The sequence below is a fragment of the Mangifera indica genome, chromosome 10, assembly GCF_011075055.1.
Source record: "Mangifera indica cultivar Alphonso chromosome 10, CATAS_Mindica_2.1, whole genome shotgun sequence".
Lineage (NCBI taxonomy): Eukaryota > Viridiplantae > Streptophyta > Magnoliopsida > Sapindales > Anacardiaceae > Mangifera > Mangifera indica.
Window position 1 is genome coordinate 2262043 of NC_058146.1, and position 23712 is coordinate 2285754.

The 23712-nt window shown below is 33.7% G+C and overlaps 3 protein-coding genes and 2 pseudogenes across 4 annotated transcripts; 3 read left to right on the top strand and 2 right to left on the bottom strand.

Moving 5' to 3' along the window:
- The first annotated feature begins 1835 nt into the window (after positions 1 to 1835).
- On the top strand, positions 1836 to 3607 carry LOC123226913 (protein HIGH ARSENIC CONTENT 1, mitochondrial-like). 2 transcript variants are annotated; one of them, XM_044651481.1, is made up of 7 exons: positions 1836 to 1987; positions 2064 to 2141; positions 2237 to 2310; positions 2401 to 2471; positions 2565 to 2618; positions 2708 to 2761; positions 3499 to 3607. In XM_044651481.1, exons 1-7 carry the CDS (start codon positions 1902 to 1904, stop codon positions 3514 to 3516), a joined length of 435 nt encoding a protein of 144 aa, XP_044507416.1. In that variant the 5' UTR covers positions 1836 to 1901; the 3' UTR covers positions 3517 to 3607. The 2 variants fall into 2 exon arrangements, with proteins under 2 accessions (XP_044507416.1, XP_044507415.1); XM_044651480.1 differs by lacking the exon at positions 3499 to 3607 and having other exon boundaries at positions 2708 to 2862.
- Positions 3608 to 3702: 95 nt separating this feature from the next.
- On the bottom strand, positions 3703 to 7636 carry LOC123227792 (annotated as a pseudogene).
- Positions 7637 to 10239: 2603 nt separating this feature from the next.
- LOC123226911 (protein NUCLEAR FUSION DEFECTIVE 4-like) lies at positions 10240 to 13925 on the top strand. The gene is made up of 2 exons (XM_044651479.1): positions 10240 to 11498; positions 13227 to 13925. Exons 1-2 carry the CDS (start codon positions 10315 to 10317, stop codon positions 13702 to 13704), a joined length of 1662 nt encoding a protein of 553 aa, XP_044507414.1. The 5' UTR covers positions 10240 to 10314; the 3' UTR covers positions 13705 to 13925.
- Positions 13926 to 15566: 1641 nt separating this feature from the next.
- On the top strand, positions 15567 to 18168 carry LOC123226914 (endo-1,4-beta-xylanase 5-like). Its single transcript, XM_044651482.1, has 7 exons — positions 15567 to 15784; positions 15897 to 15931; positions 16007 to 16166; positions 16243 to 16415; positions 16498 to 16602; positions 16751 to 16897; positions 16980 to 18168. The coding sequence occupies exons 1-7, from the start codon at positions 15709 to 15711 to the stop codon at positions 17952 to 17954; spliced, it is 1671 nt and encodes a 556-aa protein (XP_044507417.1). The 5' UTR covers positions 15567 to 15708; the 3' UTR covers positions 17955 to 18168.
- Positions 18169 to 18976: 808 nt separating this feature from the next.
- Positions 18977 to 21025, bottom strand: LOC123226915 (annotated as a pseudogene).
- Positions 21026 to 23712: the final 2687 nt, after the last annotated feature.

Here is a 23712-nt window from a genome sequence, read left to right on the forward strand (position 1 = left end):
ATTTCTCATATAATTTTGTTGGAACAACAAATTTTCATACTTTATTTTTAAAAATTATATTCTAATATATTATTTATTTTTATTAATAAATTTTATTAAATGAAAGAACAAAAAATTTATTTTATATATATTTTCTATTTTATCTTTTTTTTCTCATTTTTTCCTAACTCTTTTTTTATTTTTTATTTTCAAATGCTTAATGGAAAAATAATCATCTAGGAAAAGTTAATAGATTCATTAATAAAACTAGAAAATAGTTAAGGTTCACTAACAAATAGTGAGAGCCAAACAAAAACGAAATGTTGAAGATGGGGTGATTTTGAGATTTTTCAAACAATGTGGATCATGCAAGATCAAGTGGTGGAAGTCTAAGTATGAGATTTTAGTATGCACGGGTTTTGCAAAACCCAAAACGTAGCCTTATGTGTTTTTTTGTAATTTTCCACCACACATGGGGTGGGGTTAGACAAAATTTTCTAATTTAGGGGTTTTATGATATTTTCCATGTTAGGGAGTAAATTGGATTTTTTTTCATTTTTTGGGTTTTTTTAGCATATTTTCAAATTTTTGGCTTATTTTTCTTAATAAAACATGTATTATAAAAATTGTCTTATTTTTTTAAGAAAATGACTTCATGATAGAAAAGAAAGAGATGTGAATTTAGGGGGCGTTTGGTTTAGGTAATGTTTGATTACTAAAATAGAAAGATTACCTTAAAGATAGATTATTGGGTATAAATGATTACTATGTTTGATAAAATTTGATAAATATAAATAATTATTGTGTTTGGTTAAAGGTAATAAAAGATTACTAGTAAAATATTTTACTTAAATGCCCTTGAATATAATTATTTTTAAATATTTTTTATATTATTTATCATATTAATTAAAAATAAATTTATTTTTATCTCAAAAAATTAGTAAATAATAATTTTTCTATAATAAACTCAAGATTACCCCAGTAATCTTTAAATACCTAAGGTGAAGGTGGTAATCAGATTACCACCTATATTACCTGTTACGTCAGCATTGGTAATAGAAGATTACTGTAACATTTTATTATTGACAAACCAAATAAGGGAATAAAAGATAGATTACCAAGGTAATCTTAAAAACCTTTAACCAAACGCACCCTTAAGTTAAATCAAACCACTAATTTAAACCAAATTGAGCCATAATTTTGAACTTTAAACCATAAATTCGAGTGAACATCTCTTAATTTGAGTTCAGTTTGGTTTAAAAATTAAATCAATTTTTTTATTTAAATGAAACAAAAGTCAGAATATATTTTAAAAATTTTGATACTCAATTTGGAAATACCAATTTACATAAATAACTAAAAACAATATGAAATTTGATAAATATCAATTTAACCCTTATATAGTTAAATATCAAATACCTATGTGTGGTGTAATATCTATTTACCTTTTATATGGTCAAATGTCTAATAACCCCACTTTATAAAATATCACTTTACCCTATGTATAATCAATTATCTAATAGCACTATTACAGTGACAAATATCAATTGTAATGTATTTTTTTTTCTTACCAATTGTAATGTTTTTTTAATTGATATAGAATTAGGGTCTATACAGAAGAGATGAAGGGTTATGTTCGTATTAAATTAAGGAATTTGGTCATAACCTTTCAACACCAACCAATGTGATCAATTTCATTTTGGTACATGAAATGTGGTTAATGAAATTAATTTAGGGGTGTAAAGTAAGTTTGGAGAATGATAGGGACTTAGGTGATTTTTGGAAGGATGTGCAAACGTAAACTAAAATTTTATAAACCTAGTTAGTTTCTTTTTTTCTTACTATAATGAAATGGTATTTTTACGGCTGCAGTTCTCTGCACATCAACATTGCACTACAGAAGCCAAAAGCTAGAGTTGACAATGTTGGCTACAAGGAACGTTTTAGCTTTAACGAAGATGGGGAACATGTTGTTTCCCATAAGATTCGTCATGAATGGCTCAAAAAAGTGAGCTCTTTTTAATTTCTCTGGTTCAACTTTTTTATCATCGTGAACTTGTGATTGATTTTCATACTCTTTTCAGGCTTGAAGATGTTGTAACTGTTGATGTTCATGCTGCAAAGGAGCTACTCAGATCAGGCCACAAATATTTAGATGTGAGGTGAGATGTTTGATTGAAACTGGTTTCGTTAACCTTCCATTGTTACAATTTTTTGTGATTGAAGCACTGAGAAGAAAGCGGTGTATTGTTTGTAGGACAATTGAGGAATTCCAGGAGGGCCACATTGAAAATGCTCAGAATGTTCCTTACATGTTCAAAACACAAGAAGGTGATCAATTAATCATGTGTATGCAGTTCATTTCTTCCCTTTATACAACTCAGATCCTTGCTAAGTCTTTTGGGTTTTGGCTTTTTCCAGGGAGAGCCAAAAACCCGGAATTTATCACCCAAGTTTCTGCTTTATTCAAGAAGGATGATCCCTTAGTTGTGGTAAATTGACTGCTTTTTATTTCAATTTTCTTTACGGGTAAAAGAGAGAATTTACGGAAAACTTGGATTTTTGATTGACTGTTTCTCATAAAGGGTTGCAAAAGTGGAGTTAGATCACTCAAAGCCTGTGTTGATCTTCTGAATTCTGTAAGTTATGATTAGTCTTGTTAGTAGCGTCAAGTTTAATAGGTATAAAATTGTTTGTTAAATGAATAGATGATATTGTGTGGATTCAGGGCTTTGAAAAGGTGACGGACATGGGAGGAGGTTATTCAGAATGGGTTGACAAGGTACATCCTGGACACAATCCATCACAAGAGCTCAAAACTATTCAGAAAGTTTCGTCTTTACTCAAGAGTTAATAGAATTAGGTAAACATATTTTTGAATATATAATCAAATATACAGATAATAATATTGTATAATTTTGAATTAAGGTTAAAATAACATTTAATTGCATAATATACGTTCTTTTAAGGCTTGGAAATAATTTTCACTGACTTGAGCAGCTACTTTGTAACAGTGGACCAAGTGTTTTCATATCTACATTGTCTGTGTTGATGTGTGGTGATGTTGAAAATTGTAATGCATGTGAATGTGGTCTAAGTGGTTTGAAACAGTAATAAACTGAAAGATAATAAACAGAGTTGTTTTTAATGTGGTATTGTGGTTCAACTTGTTGCTTATTAGCTTACGTCTACAATTATACTATTAATATATCTAAAAATTTTTGACAATACGAGTTATGAAAGAGTCGTTGGAAGAGGATAAATATATAATTACATAGAAATGACCTATATTCAAGTATATTGAATTTAAACTTTCTTTGTTGATATTATTATGTAAATTAGTTGGGTAGATATGAAAATTGTTAAGATTCACTCTTTATACTATTTTTGAATGGAAGGTTTTCTATTTGCATTCAAAGTTGACCTACGAATAGATGATGTGTTTAACGTCTTGTATGTAGGCGATGTGTCTAATCACAATTTGTTGTCCACTTGATTAGTCACTTGCTTACATTGCAGCTAAACACTTCTTCTTGAAGGATGAAAATGACCGCACATCAATGTGCATCTGCAAACTGCCTCCTCAACAAGGGCCATTGCTATATTGATTTGGGAAATGGGCAGGTAAGAGTCATTTCCTTTTCATTGCATACTGTTTATTATTTATAACAGTTGCTGGATACAAAAAGCCAAATACAATATTTCCAAGGGCAGCTATGACTGTTGGATCCAACACAAGATTTAATTAAATTTCATCAGCATAATACATTGTGAAACAAAGGTGAATCAATTATCTGAAAACACATTAGCAAACTCAAAACTGAGGAACTGGGTAATAAGGTACCAGAGAGTCTCATCTTTCCTCGTCCAACTTGCCCTTATCTATCTCTCCAGAGTCAGCAATGGTGACCTTTTTTCTTGGTTTTCCACTGTAGGTTCCAGCACTGCCTTCGATTGCATAAACAGTGTCCATGGGTTGAATGACCTTGCCAAAAACAACGTGTTTCCCATCCAACCTGCAGAATATATGTGAACTATACAAGACATTCGATGTTTATCATGGACCTAATGCAGAAATCATATCAATGCACAGTTCATTTTCAATAACAAAACTACAACTATGATTATCAACCATGATTAATTTCCTATCATATCAACAAAGAATATCTTACCAACTGGCCTTAACAGCGGTGATGAAGAACTTTGAGCAGTTGGAATCAGGACCTGAATTCACCATTGAAACAACACCTACAGGGGAATTTGGATAACCTGAGAGAAGCAGTGATAGAAGCCAGAAAGAAACAGCCCAGAGAATAAAGAAAATATATAATAGCTTCTTCATAGAACCAAAAGTTGTCCACAATTTACATATAAACTACTAAAAACAATCAGAAAAATTAGTACAAAATAGATCACCTGAATGTGAGTGTTTAATCTTAAAATTCTCATCAGGAAAGGTGCCACCATAGATAGACTCACTTCCCTTTCCATCTCCACGAACTGTATCTCCACCTTGAATCACAAACCCGGATATGATAGGATGAAAGGGCGTTCCCTTGTAGTGGAGAGGTTTCCCACTTGCTCCCTTGCCTTTTTCCCCTGCAAATGAAGAGAATAATATATAATAAGCACATTGACAAGAAAGTAGCCTCTATCAGACTTATTTGGAACTAAAAACTAAAAACCCAAGTACCTGTGCATAATGCCCTGAAATTTTCTGCCAAAAAAAAAAAAAAGTGGGAAACGTTAAAGAGACCTTCAAACACTTTTTGTGGATTAACATCATATTTCCACATCACTCGTTACAAAAATACCATCAAACTATGCCAAAATGTAATCATGCAATGGTTTTTCCAATAGAACACCTCCATTAAAGCTGGTAGTCACTTAGAATTGCAATACATATTAACATAACACAAGAAATCAGAGGAAAACCAGATAAAAAAATGGATCCTGAAAATGGTGTTCTTACAAAGATCCAAATGAACCACAATTCTCAGTTCAACAACTCTACTATCACACCAAAATTGCCATACGGCTTATATGGTACACATGAAGCTAAAGCCATAGATTTCTAAAAGCAAGTGCACCCTGGTAGTTCATTAACGTATCAACTCAAAAGCTTCAATTTCTTGAACTAGGAATGAGAACAATTGACTTTCAGTACCAAAACATAGGATAATGTCTTTTTGAGTTCCTAATGGTGGGTAGATTGCCATTAAACTACACATTTGGCAAATTGAAAATCTCCTATGTTAGATGAATTAAGCTTCCAAAATCATGATATCAAAGTATTAACACAGATGATTGTATACATACCAACAGTTTTTGGAACAACCTGGCATATACAATCCAATAACAATTCTACCTGCAAAATCAGAACAGAACTGGAAGTTAACAAGACAGGAAATGAAGAACAAAGACACAATAAAATGCATACAACTCTGTGATATAATAGAATCTATCTGAAAGCTTCACTAAATATATTTGATGAATATCAATATGGCATTATTTCAGTAATTGCTCTTACTCTTTAATTAAAAGACAAAACATGCTGTGGTCATATCACTGTCACACAGAACTGTGGATAAGAAGCAATACCTAATCGTTGTTCATCAATATCAACATCCAAGTATACTCTCTCTGTAATTTCATACACCTCTTCTGCTTTCTCTTCCTCCTAAGCTTCAATTTAATAGGAATATAGGATACTACTTTAGTCAACACAAGACAATTAACTAACATTCAAAGCAGTATTAGCGAAATGATTTTGTAGAAATAAAAGGAACACCACGACTTAACAACACTTTCATGACAGAATGAACAAAACATTCTGCATATCAGATTTTAAGTCTCCATAGCTAAGAACAATGCGACAAACATCCCTAACAGGACCAATATTTTAATGAAGAGCACATTGCTCTCAAAATTGAAGGCCAGACTATTGATTGACAAACCATTCACACTTTACATTTATTAAGCTGCCACAAATGCGTACAGCCATAATAATCATATCTGAAGGAAATTTTTTTCTAACACTACTTAAGCACCAAAATAATGCTTACTCCTCTACCCATACCCTCCTTCAAGCTATTCACTGAACAGAACCAGTATTGTTACAATAGCTACAGAGCTAAAATTTAAAAAAAAAAAAAAACAAATGATATGAAGAAGCCTGTGTCACATTCTTCACAAATGATAAAAAAAACAAATGACTCTTACTTTTCATGCAACTCTGCCACCCACTCCATCCATAGTTATGTCATTGATTACTTCCAAAAAGAAACTTGACTATTGCGTGATAACCACCTTATCTGACAATACTTGTCTGGTTTGTTAATTGGGTCGGCATGAAAAATTCAGTTTTGGGTTAGATAGAATTCGGTTCGGATCTAAACAAAAAATGATCATTAAATTTTGGGGTTCGAGTTTGAAGGTCAAGTTAAGGAGCACGAACTCGTAGAAGAAACAAAATATAAATACAAGAAGATAGGAAATAAACTAAGGGATAAATTTGCAGCAGTGGCAGACATTAGACCGTTGAGCTCATGGCGAATTGAAACATCTTTCATAGAACATATTACAGCACATCTAAAGCAACAAATATGATATTAGTCTGTAAAATCCCGGTCCAACAGAGTGATGATAGAACAATAGAATAAGGTTTTGCTCAGATAATTATGTTATTGTATTGGTGTAATTTTCTGTATAAATCTTGGCAATCGAAGGCAACTCTATCTTCATCGATGAGATGAGATGTCATGTTCAACCAATTAATGTGAATGAATTAATACCACATCCAAACAGATGTGGATAAGGATGACATGAATTCAAGGGGGTGTTTGGTTTTGGGCATATTTTATTACCAAAATTGAAAGATTATCTCGAAGATGTATTATTTTAAAGATTATTAGATATAAATTATTATTATATTTTCTAAGATTTAATAAAAATTGATAAATATAAATAACTGTTGTATTTAGTTAGAGGTAATAAAAGAATATTAACATATTATTTTACTTAAATACTCATAAATATAATTATTTTAAAATATTCTTATATTATTAATTATATTAATTGAAAATAAAATTATTTTTATCCTAAAAAAATTAATAAATAAATGATATGTTATAATAAAATCAAAATTACCTTGATAATCTTTTAATACGTAATGTGGATGTGATAATTAGATTACCTCTTATATTACCTATCATGTTATCATTGATAATAGAAGATTACTAAAATCTTTTATTATTTATAAATCAAATAAAATAAAATAAATAGTAAAAGATACGCATCAGAGTAATTTTTAATCCCTTTAACCAAACGCACCTTAGAAGTAATTAATTATGAAGAGAACTTCCTTTTTCCCGAGCTGCCCATAGCTGTTATTTTCAAAGCTTTAATGGTGGGTTGAGATGATGAAAGGAATGGAGAAGCAAAGCATGGTTTGATGTAGAAGATATGTTTGTTTTTGTTTCGCCCGTTCATTGGAGTGTAGTTTCAAAGGCTGAAAGGGAGATGGAGATCATGTTACATTTCCAGATTTTGTTGCCAAACATTCTTGTTCAGCATATACACAATTTAAAATTACCTGATATACATTCCTTACGCAAAGACTTCGTAAGTAATTAATTTGATCAACCACATTTTCCATTAGGTGATCATAGAAAATACTGTTAAATTGTGTTACAACAAGCATAAATATAAGGGCCAAAGGGTCATTTCCCACTTAAGGTTTGGTGTGAAACAAACACACATATTGCAAAAACCAAATACCTATCTAAGATTTAGTCCATTTTTATCCATTTAAAAAAATTTTATTAGGGTTACAGATAAAATTATTATTTCACTAGTAATATTAAAATAAATAAAATTATATTTTATTTTCTCCTATTAGTTTGGAAAACTAACAATTTTTCCCAAGATAAAGTTTTAAAAAATTCATTTTTCCCCCTAAGGCTTTTTCTTTATTCTTCAATGACGGGAATCTATTCCTTTCATCGGTTAGCCTTTTTGCCATCTTCTTCTCCCGCTGTCGACCTTCCCATCAGAGCAATTTCGTCCGACGAAGTTCATCATTGTCCAACTGATTTGTGACAACTCAAATGATGCTTGGTGACGCTTGACTACAAAGTGAAGAAGGAACAACGATGAATCGAATAACCACAAGATTCGTTGGCCTTCCTTCTTTGGTTCATTGCACTTCAGCCACCAGCAATGTCTCTAAAGCAGTCGAATCTAGAAGATGGATGAAAAAGATCGATCGTCGACTAGAATGGTAGTGGTTGGAGAAGGGAAACAAACTCTAAACTTTTTAAGCTTTAAATAGAGATGATGTTGTTAGTTTTTTAAACCTATAAGGAAAAATAAAATAAAATTATATTTTTTATATTATTATTAAAATGATAGCTTTATTTGTATATTTAACGACAATTTTAATAAAAATTTAAGGGTAAGTGAATGAATGGTTTCTCCGATATGTTAAACCTTAGGTAGGAAATTGGCCTTAGACGCATACATGCATGTGTGTGTGTGCGCGCACAAAGCTAAGGTCATATATGGAGTTGCCTTTTCATATATCTCACAATTTCAAAGCTAAAGCTATATACTTAACTCTATTCACATTGTTATTCTTAAAATCAAAGTTGAAGGTAGAATGGGTGTGAAATTAAGGTATGCAAAAAAAATAATAATAATAAAATAAAAGTTATATTAATTAATTTTTGGCCAAAGGACTATTTTCACCTAAAGTATATTGTTTTCCCAAGTTTTTCCCTCTCAACTTTGAAAATCTTAAATATCCACCCATAAATAGTTAAAATTAACGAAACTCTAACTCTTTAAAATTTTATCTTTTTTTTCTAGCATAAATTTTAAAAACTAAAAGTTTCCTTCCAACCAAAGTTTTAAAAAATGATAGTTTCCCCCTAAGGTTTAGTTTCCAAATCTATAATATCATTATCAATGGTCTCTCTCTCTTCAAGTTTTCTCTCTCTTTGACGGTCTTTCTTCACCTAATTGGACACTCGATCGACATTTGAGAGATGACAGGAGATGAAGAGTTACGTCAGGAAGACGAAACTCTTTATCTTTCCAGACGTCTCGTCTCTCGTCGTCTCCTAAACACTGATCGAACATCCAAATGAGTGGAGAGAGACCTTCAAATGGAGAGAAAACTTCTAGAAGAAAAAGTCACAGATAATAATACTAGAGATTTAAAAATTAAACATTAATGAGAAACTATCATTTTTTAAAACTTGAGTTAGAAAAAAATTTTTAATTTTTAAAATTTAAATTATATTTTAATTTATTTTTAATATTATAAATAAAATAAATCTTTATTATTATTAATTTTAATTAGTTATAGGTAGGTGTATAAGATTTCTTTAAGTAATTAAAAATCTCCTTATTTTTTTTTAAATAAGTTAAAAAAGGATAAAGAGCCAAAATTGCAGATAAAATATCCACTTGAAGTGGGGTACTAAGGTTTAGGCATATCATATGTCGTATTCTCTGGTGTATTTGATAAGCCAATGGGTTTATAATGTGGCCGCTCTAATTTATTTGTCCGTATCCGCCCACTGTCATTCTTCCAGTGCTGTCCCGCCCGCCTCCAGTCCCCTGTCGGCTTATTTCTTTCACATTACTTTCTAAAGGAAATTTGTCCAGAAAAAATTGTAAAAAACTAATAATAATTTTGTGGTCGGAATGACTTAGACCTGCTTAATTGGTCTTTACAGCTGTATTTATTTTAAATTGATAAGTACACCAACGGTTGAAGATTATGATAAAGGCCAAATGACTTATCCCCACCAATGGACTTATCATTGATCAAGTGGCTTATTTTATATTTAACTAAAAAAGTAAATGACAGTTTTATATACAATATTAATTTAATACCCAACCGACAAAGTAAAATCTTTGTAGATTTTTGATCGGACGTGATTGGTTCAGACTCCACAGAACCCTTGACTAAACCGCAACGCAGTAGCCACCAGGAAAATGTTTACAATTTGCAAAATAAAAAGTTATGGACGCATCTCAATCAATTCATTTGTCGTCACCGTTTTAAATATCAGCCCACAGGTTACTGAGTCCCAAAATTTTCAACCAGCGATCATCTCTGATCTCAATTCCAAAATACCGCGCTGTAACTTCCCAAAACGTCCACTTTTTAAGTGCACCAAAACGCAGCCGTTCATGTCGCTTTCGAGGTTCCCACTATCACAAAAATCTTTCTTTAAATTCTGCATTCCCCCAACCTTCAAAATTCATCGCCAGTTCCTCTGCTCTTCTTCTTCATCATCTTTTGTAAAGCAATTTTAATAGTTGATGGGTATAGAAGTTTCGTACGCCGCAACTGCCGGCAAATGGCTTGCCTTAGTGACGGCCGTTTGGGTCCAAGCCATCTCCGGCAACAACTACACTTTCGCAAACTACTCAGACGCTCTCAAAACCCTGATGAACCTCACCCAACTAGAGCTCAACAACTTATCCGTCGCTAAAGACGTCGGAAAAGCTTTCGGTCTCCTCGCCGGCATCTCCTTTGACCGAATTCCTACCCCTGTCATTCTTCTGATCGGCTCCGTCGAAGGCCTGGTCGGTTACGGCGCGCAATGGCTCGTCGTCAGTGAAAAAATCAAACCCTTTGCTTACTGGCAGATGTGTATATTTCTCTGCATGGGAGGCAACAGTTCCACGTGGATGAACACCGCGGTCCTCGTGACTTGTATACGCAATTTTAGGAGGAATCGCGGCCCCGTTTCCGGTATTCTAAAAGGTTATGTGGGCCTAAGTACGGCGATTTTTACCGACCTTTGTACGGCTCTTTTTAACGATAACTCTTCTTCGTTTCTTCTCATGCTCGCGATTGTCCCGTTAGCTGTTTGTCTCATCGCAGTCTTCTTCCTCCGCGAGACTCCCCCGGCTGCGACCGTGGGGGAGGAGGAAGAAGAGAACAAGTACTTCACTGTATTCAACGTTGTAGCAGTTGTCGTTGCGCTTTATTTACTGGGTTACGATTTTATCCCGAGTATAAGCGAAGCTTTTTCGTTGGCTTTCTCGATTATTCTAATCGTACTTTTAGCTTCTCCATTAGCCATCCCGGTTTACTCTTACATAAAAAGCTGGAAAATGAACCTGTCGAAAACGGAATCAGACGTGGAAGAACAGGTGGTGGAGCCGTTATTAGAGAACCAGCTGGAAAGTAACGCTGCGGAGGATAAGAAGGAGGAAGAAGTGGTGGCCGAGTCAACGGTGACCGTGGTGGAAGTTAAGAGGAGACGGGTCTTAGGGGAGGAGCACACTATATTTGAGTCGTTGAAAACCGCTGATTTTTGGATCTTGTTCGTGTCGTTTCTGTGTGGCGTTGGGACGGGTTTGGCTGTGATGAACAACATGGGACAGATTGGATTAGCTCTTGGATACGCTGACGTGTCAATCTTTGTTTCCTTGATGAGTATTTGGGGATTTTTCGGGCGGATTATTTCAGGCTCCGTATCAGAGTACTTTATTAAGTAAGCTAAATTCTTTAATTAATTAAGGAGTATGATTAATTTTTTTGAACATCTTGCTTTGCTTGCATAACTTTCCTTTACATAATAATAATTTATCTTAGGAAAAGTTTCTATATTTAGACTTATAGTGCTTGATAGATCTTGATGTTGTGTTGAGACAATAGTTTTGGGTAATAGAGATGACAACGGGGTGAGGCACCGTTATCCGTTATTTGTTAGGAATCTTTGTCTTTGTCCTATGGACAAAAAATATAAAAATAAAAAGAGCACAAGAAGACAGTGAAGAGGAGAGATGGACAAGGTGGATAGGAGAAGAGAGGAGCTGAAAAAGAAAGAAGAAAATAAAAGGAGAAGAAGATTTGAAAAAGAGGAAAAGAAAGAGAAAACAAATTTTTATCAATAAAATTATATACATACATAATGATATATTATTATTATAGTGTTTATTTTATTTTTTATTTTAAATTATTTAATTAAATAATAATATTATTTATGTTACCCTATTTTTATTTAGATACATACATAATGATAATATTTTTTTTTTTTTTATAATTAACATTTATAAAAATTATTTACACTTTTTTCCTTGTCCATCATTTTGAGGCAGGGAATATCGCCCTGTCATGTCCTGTCCTGTCCTGTCCAATCCGTCTTTGCTTATAAAGAATTTTCTTTTTTCTCCGCATCTACTTTTTTGGGAAATTCTCAGCCGTTCAGTGGAGCAGGATGGAGACTTGGATTTTAGGATAGAATTGTATTCATATATATAATTGACACTTTACCAAACATTTTGACAAAATTGCATTACTAGGTGAGATTTAGGTGATGCCAGTTTTGAGGTCAAATTCAATCCTTGTATTCATATTGTATCTGACTAATTTAATCATAAATAAGTGCCTAGTAGTCTAATTTGGTTTATTAAAAAAAATTTATTTTTTTGTTTTTTTATATATATATATTTATAAAAAAATCAAATAGTAATAAATAACATTGAAAAAATATAATTAATTAAAAGTTAAATAATTATTATTAAAAATAAATAAATATTAATTAAACAAAATAATTAAATTGATTTAATTTTTAATAGATTAAAATAAGTTAATTATTTATACAAATATTTTTAATAAAAGTAGATCATTTTTTTAATATATATTATTTATATTTAAAAAATATAATAAATATATTATAATATTAAATATATATATATTATAATTTAAAAATCGATTAAATTATAAATTAATAAGGTAATTGATTTGATTAACGATGTGATTTTAAGAACATTTGATTTTTGTTTTCATCTTTCTCTTATCTAGCTTTTCACCGTCACTTGCGCACATGCTTTTTCATAAGAGTCAATGATGTAGTGCTGCTTTTTCTTGGTTTCTACATAATGAATTTATAGGTTCTGAAAGCAAAATTTGGTGGGGTAAGGGCATTTAAGTAATCTATGATAGGTAAGTTGGCTGGGATGCCGGATTCCTTTTTTATCGGTGAAGTGTCCATACATCGAATCCACATATAAGATTTTTGCTATGGACCGTGAATATGATATAAACCAGAAGGCCTGCAAGGTGAAAATGACATAATGTCATTTCTTCGTTGCCTTTAGATTCTTTAAGCCTTTCTTCTTACATATGTTATATAAATTTGGTGTGATTCAGATGTTGAGAGATTGCTGAACGTATTTAACAGAGCCATTAATTGTTAACGTTCACCATGGTTTTTCAGGAAAGCTGGAACACCAAGGCCTCTTTGGAATGCAGCCTCTCAGATCATAATGGCAGTTGGGTACATGCTCATGGCGTTAGCTGTGCCTGGTTGCCTGTACATCGGCTCAATTGTGGTGGGAATATGCTATGGAGTCCGCTTAGCCATCACAGTCCCTACTGCCTCTGAACTATTTGGTCTTAAGTATTATGGACTCATCTACAACATACTCGTCCTCAATCTCCCCCTCGGCTCCTTCCTCTTCTCCGGCCTGCTTGCCGGATACCTCTACGATACACAAGCTACCCCAACAGCAGGAGGCGGCAACACTTGTGTTGGAGCCCATTGTTACAGGCTTGTGTTCATCATCATGGCAATATCATGCCTGGTTGGATTTTGTTTGGACATTGTACTTTCACTGAGAACCAAGAACATCTATGCCAAGATTTACAGGAACAGGATGGCGAAGAAACCCTTGTCAGAATCTGGTAACCAGTGACATTAATGAGTTGCCATTGACGGACCAGGAAAAATAGGATGATGGGCTGTTGCTCAATGATATCCCTATTCGTCTTTTTTTAGTATCAGATATTGTCCATTCATTTTAAGGACGCACGAGTTTTGCTGATACTCTCAAAATTACCATTTGCTTAGCAGTTCACTAATGTACTACTGTTTGATTTGATGATCTGTTATTAATGAAGCCCGTGAAATTTCTTATCCAAAACTGTTAATATGAACATTGTAACTATTTGTCCCATAATTACATCTGTTTCAGGCGAAGGACTGCCGTAGAAGCCACGGTGGAGCTGCAAGATAAGAGTAGAGTTGAAACAAACAAACCAACACCCTTTTCTTTCACGCCCAGCCAACCTCAATCATCCGAAATCTCTCTTCTTTGTCAACCAACATTACTGTTTCCTCCTTAATTACAATGCAAATTCAACACAACTAAGAGAATTTGTCAATATGTCACAACGTGAATGGTAGCAATTAAAATGGAAAGATTCTCCATTTAAAAAAAAGAAAAAATTCTTTGTCATCAAGTAAATAACAACCCTTTCTTCTTCTCTCTTGAATATCAAGCCTACTAGTTCTTGTCCATTGGACCAGAAATCTTAACTTTTTATCAAAGATTACAGCGTCTTAAATTATTTCTTACTTGACTTGCGGTTGTTGCTTTGCCATAAAGGCCTCGTCAGTGACTCCCAACAACTACATTCTCTTGCAATCTCTATCCTTTGTTTGCATTTCTTAACTGGCCAAAAGACTTGTTCCCACCCAAGGTTTGATGTACTGTCAATCTCTTATATATTAAGTCAATCTCTTATATGTTAAGTTTTAAAAACCCAAATACCTAACAAAATTGAATAAAGAGGAATGCAGATACTGGTGATTAGGCCAACTGGATATTTAGGGTTTTTTAAAACTTATTGGGTGAGAATAACAGTACATCAAACTTTGGGTGGAAATTATCTTCTAACCTTCCAAATTTTATCCATGAATAATAACACCATTAAAAGACCAAATTGTCCCGTTTTCTACTAAAAGGATTAAATTCTGTTTCTGGGTTTTATTAAAGAGATGAATTTTCCTTCTTTCTTATTAAATTGACTAAACCTGTACTGTATTCTCAGGCATAAAATTAGTCCAAACCTCTAAAGCCATTAAATATTTTAATTCACGAGTAATGAATAGGACAATTATTAGACATTTTAAAATCATTGTGAATAATTAATTATAACCCACAAATATCTTGCTTAACCCCTCTCCCTAAATACATATCCCCAAAAACCCCACAACCTATCTCAAATAAAAAACCAACCCCAAAAAAAGGCAAAACCCTAACCGAATTAATGCGATGTTTTGTTTTTATGCAACATAAGTCAAATGTTCATACCAACACACAAATTATCCAATTTAATGCACCAAAATGAGTAGGTCAATGTTTTTAATATTTAACTTGGTTAAAAATTAGACAATAATTTAATATCTTTAATATTATTATATTATTTTTATTTAATTTTGTTAAAAATCAAATAATAATTAAATGTCTTTAATAGAAAGTTACAAAAGTTTGATTGTTTCATTAAAAAATAAAATAAAATTAGATTGATTTTTAATTTTTATGAAATTGATATTTCGGTTCAACCCATTTTTAATTCATTTAACTCTAGACATTCCTATAAGCATAAAGCAAAGAGACTGAAGATTAGGAAAGCCTCCATCGTTAATGCCAAAACAAGAAACAATAACTACCATCGTACGCAATTAGGAGCCAAATGTACACTCTGCAGACTCTATATATAATGCTGCATTTATTTGAGTTTCTTCTTCATATCGAATTCACATGATGGTTAACTTTCATCAAGCTCCCTCGCTATGCATGTGATCAAGCAGGGGACTCTTAGGGACAAACCACTATTTCCCTTGTGACCCTCCTTATCTCTTTGGTAAACTCCATTATATTGGGAAATCAACTTCAAAAAGTGTTTACTCAAACATGAAACTCACTTCTTTCTTTAGCAAATTCTTCTTCTTTTCTATTATTGCAGGAGTTTCATTGGCGACTTCTTATGGTTTCTTTCTTTCTCTTTAAACTACTTTCTTCCTTTTAATAATAATAATAATAAGTGGGCTTGTGTTATTTTTGGTTGATTTTTTGTTTTTGAAAACTTTTGTGTCTTGCAGATGGACCCTTGTACGATTTTACTGCTTACACTGAGGTAAAAGTTTGCAGATACTGTATAATTCACTTTGGTTTAGTTTGAGTTGCATTGTTCAATGTTTGTGCTTAGCAGTGTAAAGAGGTAGCAGAGAAGCCACTTTATGATGGAGGAATTCTTAAAGATGAGTATCCGGAGAACTTGAATTTCATTGTTAACTCTGTAACTATGGCTCATAGCACACCAGCTTTTATATTGCATAATCTCACCATTGGAACCATCTACTGTTTTTCTGGTATGGTTATTTTATTCATCATTATAGCACTTCATAGTGGGTGTTACATTGGCTTATTTCCTATGGTAATCAACAGCTTGGATCAGGATTCAAGGGGCTTCTTCGTCGCTCATTCGGGCGAGCCTCAAGACAGAAAACGAGACATATAATTGTATTGGAACAGTTTTGGCCAAGAGTGGATGCTGGTCATTTCTTAAAGGTGGATTCACTCTTGATTCACCTTCTAACTTATCTCTATTATCCTTTCAGGTAGTTTCCTTCTCTAAAATCAGTCCCATGGAAGGCTGAAAATATTTGTTCTGACCTTTTTACTTGTGTTTCCATGTCTCAGAATGCTGATGATGATAGAGACATCAATGTAGAAATTGCTAGTGCTTCATTGCAGCCTTTTACTGATCAGCAATGGAGGATCAACCAAGATTATATAATTAACACTGTAATTACTGGTAACACTTTTGCACTACTCCACAGTCCATGGCCTGTCTGCTAGAACATTACCAATGGTGCAGTGACTAATCATAACATCAAATAGTTTCAAGTATAGACTACCAAAACACTGAGAAAAACTGTACTAATGTATCCAGGAAAGAAAACGCGCTGTGACAATACATGTCTCGGATGAACATGGAGATAGAATAGAAAATGCAGCAATCACCATAGAACAAGTCTTCAAGGATTTTCCATTTGGTTCTGCAATAGCAAGTACTATTCTTGGAAATTCACCCTATCAGGTAAACCAGTGTAGCTTTTCCTTTTGTCCCCAATTTTTGATTATTTGCTAACACATTGATTCAAGTCCTCTATTTTTTCCAGAAATGGTTTGTTGAGAGATTCAATGCAGCAGTGTTCGAAAATGAACTGAAGTGGTATGTAACAGAACCTGAACAGGGGAAGCTAAACTACACCTTAGCAGACCAGATGTTGGAATTTGTTAGAGCCAATAAAATTATTACTAGAGGCCACAATATATTCTGGGAAAACCCTGTATACACACCAGCCTGGGTTCGCAATCTTACAGGCAGTGATCTTCTATTAGCTGTCAACTTGCGTATACAAAGCCTTATGGGCAAATATAGAGAAGAGTTCATACATTGGGATGTTAGTAATGAGATGCTTCATTTCGACTTTTATGAGCAAAAACTTGGCCCTGATGCAACCTTGCATTTCTATGAGACAGCACACCAAGCAGACCCTTTGGCAACCCTTTTCATGAATGAATATAATGTCGTGGAGACTTGCGGTGATGTGAATTCGACAGTTGATACTTACATTTCAAGATTAGAGGAGCTCAAACGTGGTGGGGTGTCACTGGATGGCATAGGCCTAGAGAGTCACTTCACCATACCAAATCTGCCTCTAATGAGAGCTATCCTGGACAAACTGGCTACTCTAGAACTGCCCGTTTGGCTTACAGAAGTCGATATCAGTAGAACACTCGAAAAGCAAACACAGGCTATTTATCTAGAGCAAGTATTGAGAGAAGGCTTCTCACATCCATCTGTGAATGGTATAATGCTTTGGACTGCACTGCATCCTAAGGGTTGTTACCAAATGTGCCTGACTGATAATAATTTACAGAACCTCCCAGCCGGTGATGTGGTCGACAAGCTCTTGAAAGAATGGCAAACTGGGGAGGTAAATGGTCAGTCAGATGACCATGGATCATATAGCTTTTATGGTTTCTTAGGAGAGTACAAAGTGAGTGTTACTTATGGCAACAGAACTGCAAATTCTACATTCTCACTCTGTAGAGGTGATGAAACTAAACATGTTGGCATTATATTGTAGTTTAAAGCATTTTGCTTTTCCGTGATATCAGTCAAATGAAACAACCTCATAGCACATTGTGAATTTATAATTTGCAAAATCACACTGGTTGAGAAACTTCTTATACTGTGATTTCCTTGTAATGTTAACTGCCTCTTAGCAAGCAAGAAGGCAACACTTACCCTTCCATATCTGTGCTTGTAATCTTCTGAGGATTCAGCAATATGCTTTTACATGAACTGCCTCTTCTTCATCCAAGTGCTCTCTAATTATCCTCCTATATTATAACCAGAAGACATAACCCAGTTTACCAGGAAAGCAATCTAATATGCTTAATAATGGGTGATGATGAAGATCAATGGTTGGTAGGACCTGCAATATCAATAGTGGATTTCACCTAACATGGTAATATGATTATTTAAAACTCAAACTTGAGTTGTGATCTTCAAATTATAATATAATTATATGTTAATTGATTTATGCTATCCAAACCCCACCACTATAAATCATATCCATGATTGAAAACCCAAACTCAGTTAGGCAGTATTCTGCTTATTTCCTATACATTTACCGGATTAAAAATCCCAAAAATTTGTTTTCTTTTTCTTTTTAAATAATCCTATTTACAATCTTAAGTTTAATTTTGAATAAGAAGTGCTTGAAAATCCTCCTGTTGAGAGTATTTTCTGCAAAAAGAAAAAAAGAAAATTTCGGTAGCAATAATCACACCAGCAACTGGAGGCCAGCTTCTTCTTATATCATCAGTAAATTATGATCCCACTTCTTGACTTTATTCCTTCCTATTTTGAATTTAAGTGATCAAATTGGGTAGCCAGCACAGTAACATTACTGAGGCATTACCTACCATTGGAGAGTTGTCAGAGGTGGTTTGACCATGCATTAATGGCAGATTATATTCCCATTGAATTTTTAATACAAAGATAAGATTTTGCAAATGGCCATTGGTCCACAAATAATTTTCTGTTTATATTGAATCAAGCTTTCTTATTTCAACATCAATAATTCACTGCAACAGCAGACAATTGACACAATGAAAGAAATCCTGGTTCCTTAGCAGGCCAAAGCAAATCCTGACAATATATTCACATTACACAGACAAAAACTACTCTCTTTTCTTCCTTTACAAACACCATTGAAACAAGCAGCATAAAAATTTGCCAAAAGAGTTTAGTTTTTGCTTAATGCAGAAACAAGCACTTTTTTAATATGTAACAACTGAAAATTCCTAGGAATTATGAAATGGGTTGGTGAGTGGATTACAATTTAGTCAGCATTTTTACCAAAGGCTGAAAACATAAAAAGAATTCACAGACAAGAAGACCATAAATTATATAGAAAGGGAGACTACAAGTAGAAGAAACATGAGGACATGAATGCCACAGCTGTAAAGGCCACAACTGCAAGTTGAAGAGAACTAATTGATGCTTTTCTTGCTGAATCTCCCATGGCCAAACCAGCTAAATATGACCCATCCGCCAACACGCTGCCTCCTCCAGATTCTGTACTGCCACCGGAACCCAGATACCCAGATCCAGTCCCTACGCCGGAACCTGGAATGTACTCCGACCCATATCCGTAACCCGAATACTCTATCCCGGATCCTGAATCTTGTTGTTGCTGCTGTGATGATGATCCTGTATTTGGTGTTGCATAACTTGAAGATTTCTGACTGCAAAATTGATTGCTCTTTCAGGATAAATAATAATTTCTGGTCAGATTTTTTGGTGAAAGATAATATATCCTGGAATCAATCGGATTGATGGCATTAAAAGCAACCCACCAATCTCAATTAATCAACATGATCTACCCAACAATTATAAAACCAAAATAAAATCATAATAAAGAGAATCCTTGGCATTTCCAGTTGGCCACCATCTAAATGCACAAGCAAACAAACAAAAACAATGACATAAAGAATACTAAATACAGTAAAAGTTCATTAATGAAGAGATTAATAAATTAATGATGGATTATGAATTAATAGGTGTTAGTGTGACTAATTAGTAACGGAAAGAAAATTCATACCTGGGAGAAGAAGACGGGCAAAACGTCACGTATAGTCAGCTCCGCTGCATGTGAAAGTACTCGTGGCATCATCATACGCGTAACTGTAAGATTTCGGGCAAGCGGACTTGAACATCTCCGAGTACACCGACGGTTTGCAGCTGGCGGGTGAATTAAACGCGCCACTGCAACAGTACTCAGGACTCCCAAACGCTTCACACGCGCTCCTGCAGGCTTCCCCTTCACCGACCCTCAATTCCGCGGGACATTGCAGGTTCAAGTCCGTGGGGCACCCTGTCGAAGCGCATAGACCCGACCCGCCCGACGTCTCGACAAGCATGGGTAAGTTGTACCCGTCGACGAGGCTGACATCATAAAAGTCCTGGCCACCCGACCCGAGAGTGAACTCCGCGAGAGTGGCGGGAGGGGCGGCTCCAAGCCCATTACACTCAACCTGACCGGACCCACAGTCAGCGGTAGAACAAGACCCGGCTCCTGATCCGTCAAAGTTACAGCCGGTTCGAGCCCAGAAGCGGCCGGACCAGCCCGTGGGAGCAAGAAAAGAGCGGGAAGAGTCTTTAGGGAGCTCAAATCCGGTGCTGTCCAGTCTAGGACTGCCGGCATTCGCGAGAATGCCGGGCCAAATAGTGTAGTCGCATCTGTTGACGAATGTGAACGTGGCAGCAGAAACACCTGAGAGAATGAAGCAGAAACAAGTTAGTAAAGTTGACATTTTGTAAACAAAAACACGACCATATTTGTTTTTTTAACCTCTAAAAGTAGCAAGAAGAAGAACGAGAGTTAAAGCAAGAAGGAAAAGATCCATGAGTGGGCTGGAGAAGAAGACAATGCAGTGGTTTTTGGGAATAGGAAGGTGTGACCAACTGAGTGAGAGAAGGTGCTCGAGAAAAGAGAGTTTTTTGGGAGACTGAGCAGAGAAGAGTACAGAGAAGTCCAAAATATGTGCAGAATATTAGTTAGTGTTGTAATTACAGTTTTGTTCAGAGCTGTTCCATGTATGTCTCGCTCTAATGTTAATTGCCAGTTGCTGTTGTTTGGGACGTTCACCTGTTACTGTATCTGTAAGGCATAATTGCCTGAACGTCTGCATTAAAGAAGATAGTAAATTGCCGTCATAATTGTTTGGGTTCGCTCCGGGGCAACCTCGAGGTCCAGTTGGATGAAATTTATCGTAAAAAAAAAAAATTAAAAGATTATTTTCACCCAAAGTTTTGTGAAAATATAAATTTTTATTTATTATTTTTTAAAAACATAAATTTTTATCTATGTATTAAAATTTATTATTATAATCAATAATAAAATCATCATTTAATTAAAAATATTATGAAAATTAAAAAATATCACATATATCTTTTAATTTTAAAATTTTAATAATTTTTTTATATTTAAAGTTTAAAAAGCGGTTATTTCTTCTTTAAAGTTTCTTCTTCTCTTCTCTGATTGACGACATTTTCTCTCCCTCTAGATTTCTCTCTCCCTCCAATCTCTCTCTTCCTCGTTCCCTATCATCAACAAAGATGAAATTAGAGACGAAAATGATTTCATCTTTGTCAACAATAAGGGAGACAAGGAATGGCTATGAGTAGACTGGATTCGAATCGAGCTGTTCAAGCTCGATTCAAATGAGTCCGAAATAAATTAATCCTATACAAGCTCAATCGAACTTGAGCTACTCACCAAATTTTTCAATTAAAAATTTTAATACAAAACGACATCGTTTTGACCAATATGTATTAAAATGATATCGTTTTAATAACGAAAAAAGAGTTGAGCTGAATTCAAATCGAGTTCGAGCTTAATTTTCATAAGCTCGAACTTAAGCTCAGTTATATGTAAACCAAGCCAAACTCAAGTTTGATTTAGCTCGAATCCAGTCTTAGCTATGGGAGAGACTAGAGGGAGATGGGTGAAGAGATGTGGTCGCCAGAGAGAGGTAAAAAATCTCAATGGGAAAATTTTGACTTTTCAAATCTTAAATTCGAAAAAATTATTAGATTTTTAAACCTTTACAGGGGGAATAGGGGGAATGTAATAATTTTTAGTTTTTTAAAATATTTATAATTAAATAATAATTTTATCTTTAACTTTAATAATAAATTTTAATAGATAAATAAATATTTATGTTTTTAAAAATTAAATATTGAGAATTTGTCTTTTTACTAAACCTTGGATCGGATATACTCATTTGGCCAAAAAAAAAATTATTATTATTATAATATTTTGAATTTAAAAATTATAAAACATCATTTAAAACTCTTTTTTATTATAACAAAATTAACAATAAATAAATAAAATCCTTATTTTCTTTTTCACCGGATAATTTGAGAAACAGCATAATCATGTTTTTGCAAAAATAATCATTTAATCAACGACGATGTTCGCCAATTGCAAGCCAATGCACTGATCCTGAATGGAGGAAGACAGCTTTCTTCCGGTACGTGAATCCCAATGTTATAAATAGTCGCCACCCACCGTGATTTCCTCGACCGATCAAGTCAGTATAAAAAAAGAAACGAAACTTTGGGAACAAGATGCCCCGCCAATTCCACTTTTATAAGGCCAAAGAACTATTTCCCACCCAATGTTTTATGAAATGACATTTGCCACCCTTCAAATTTAAAAAACCAAATTCCTACTATCATCTATTTTTATTAGTAAATTTGATAAATTTTCTTAGAAACCACTATTTTTTTCTTTGATATAAAATGATTTTTATATATTTTTACTTAACAAAATTTATTAACAAAAATAGATTATTGGTGATATAATTAATTTTTTTCAAATTTAAAAGGCTGAGCATAAACCTTGGGTAGAAAAGAGTCGTTCGGCCTATCATAAATGGTGAGACCTGTCACTTTATTGTCACGTCATCACCCGCTGCACAGGGGTAGGTGCTGACTCGGTTCCATCTCACTCTTACAAGGCTGAGATGAACACTTACTTAAGAATGGGCCACCTTTCTACTGTTGTTGGTTAGCCACGTCAGATAAAAATGACAGTTTTGTAGAAATACACGTGGCATCATGGGTATGGGTCCATGCTGGTTTTAGGCAATAATGGGAAAAAAGCATTGGATTCCATGTTTCTCTTCTTTTCACGTTCATCGATCTCCTGCCGTATATCACTTTGGAAGCCAAAAAATTTTGACCATAAATGTGAAATAATTAACTAATTCTTTACTTCCATTAAATTATTTAAAATTTTATCTTTTATTTATATAATTAAAAAATATATATTATATTATTAAAAAAATGTAATTTTTATGGGATTGCCTTGAATACTTAATTAATTATATATTTATATAATATAATAAATTATTTATTTAATATTTAACATTAATATACATAGGGTTATCAAATAACAAAATTAAATCTCATCAAAATTAGAAAATTCATAAGAAAAATGTTTAAAATTTTTGCTTAAAAGGGCAATTAGGAAGGTCCATCATTAAAACAAAAAGTGAAATGATCCTCCGAGGAAATGAGAAAAATTAAATTAAATTAAATTAAAAAGGTGAAGATTTTGCACTTCTGCTTTTCTTTTTAAAATGTCGTGGTAAAACATAAATAATGGTGGGCGTTTCAAACGTGAAAGTGAACTTTTCACTACAATATATATAAATATAGAGCCGTTCACTTTAGACATAGCTCAATGGCAGTGGCCCTAGGTCCATGTGACTACACAGTAAAGTTCTATTTCCTGGCAGAAGACAAAAGGCTCCATGTGGTTCGTC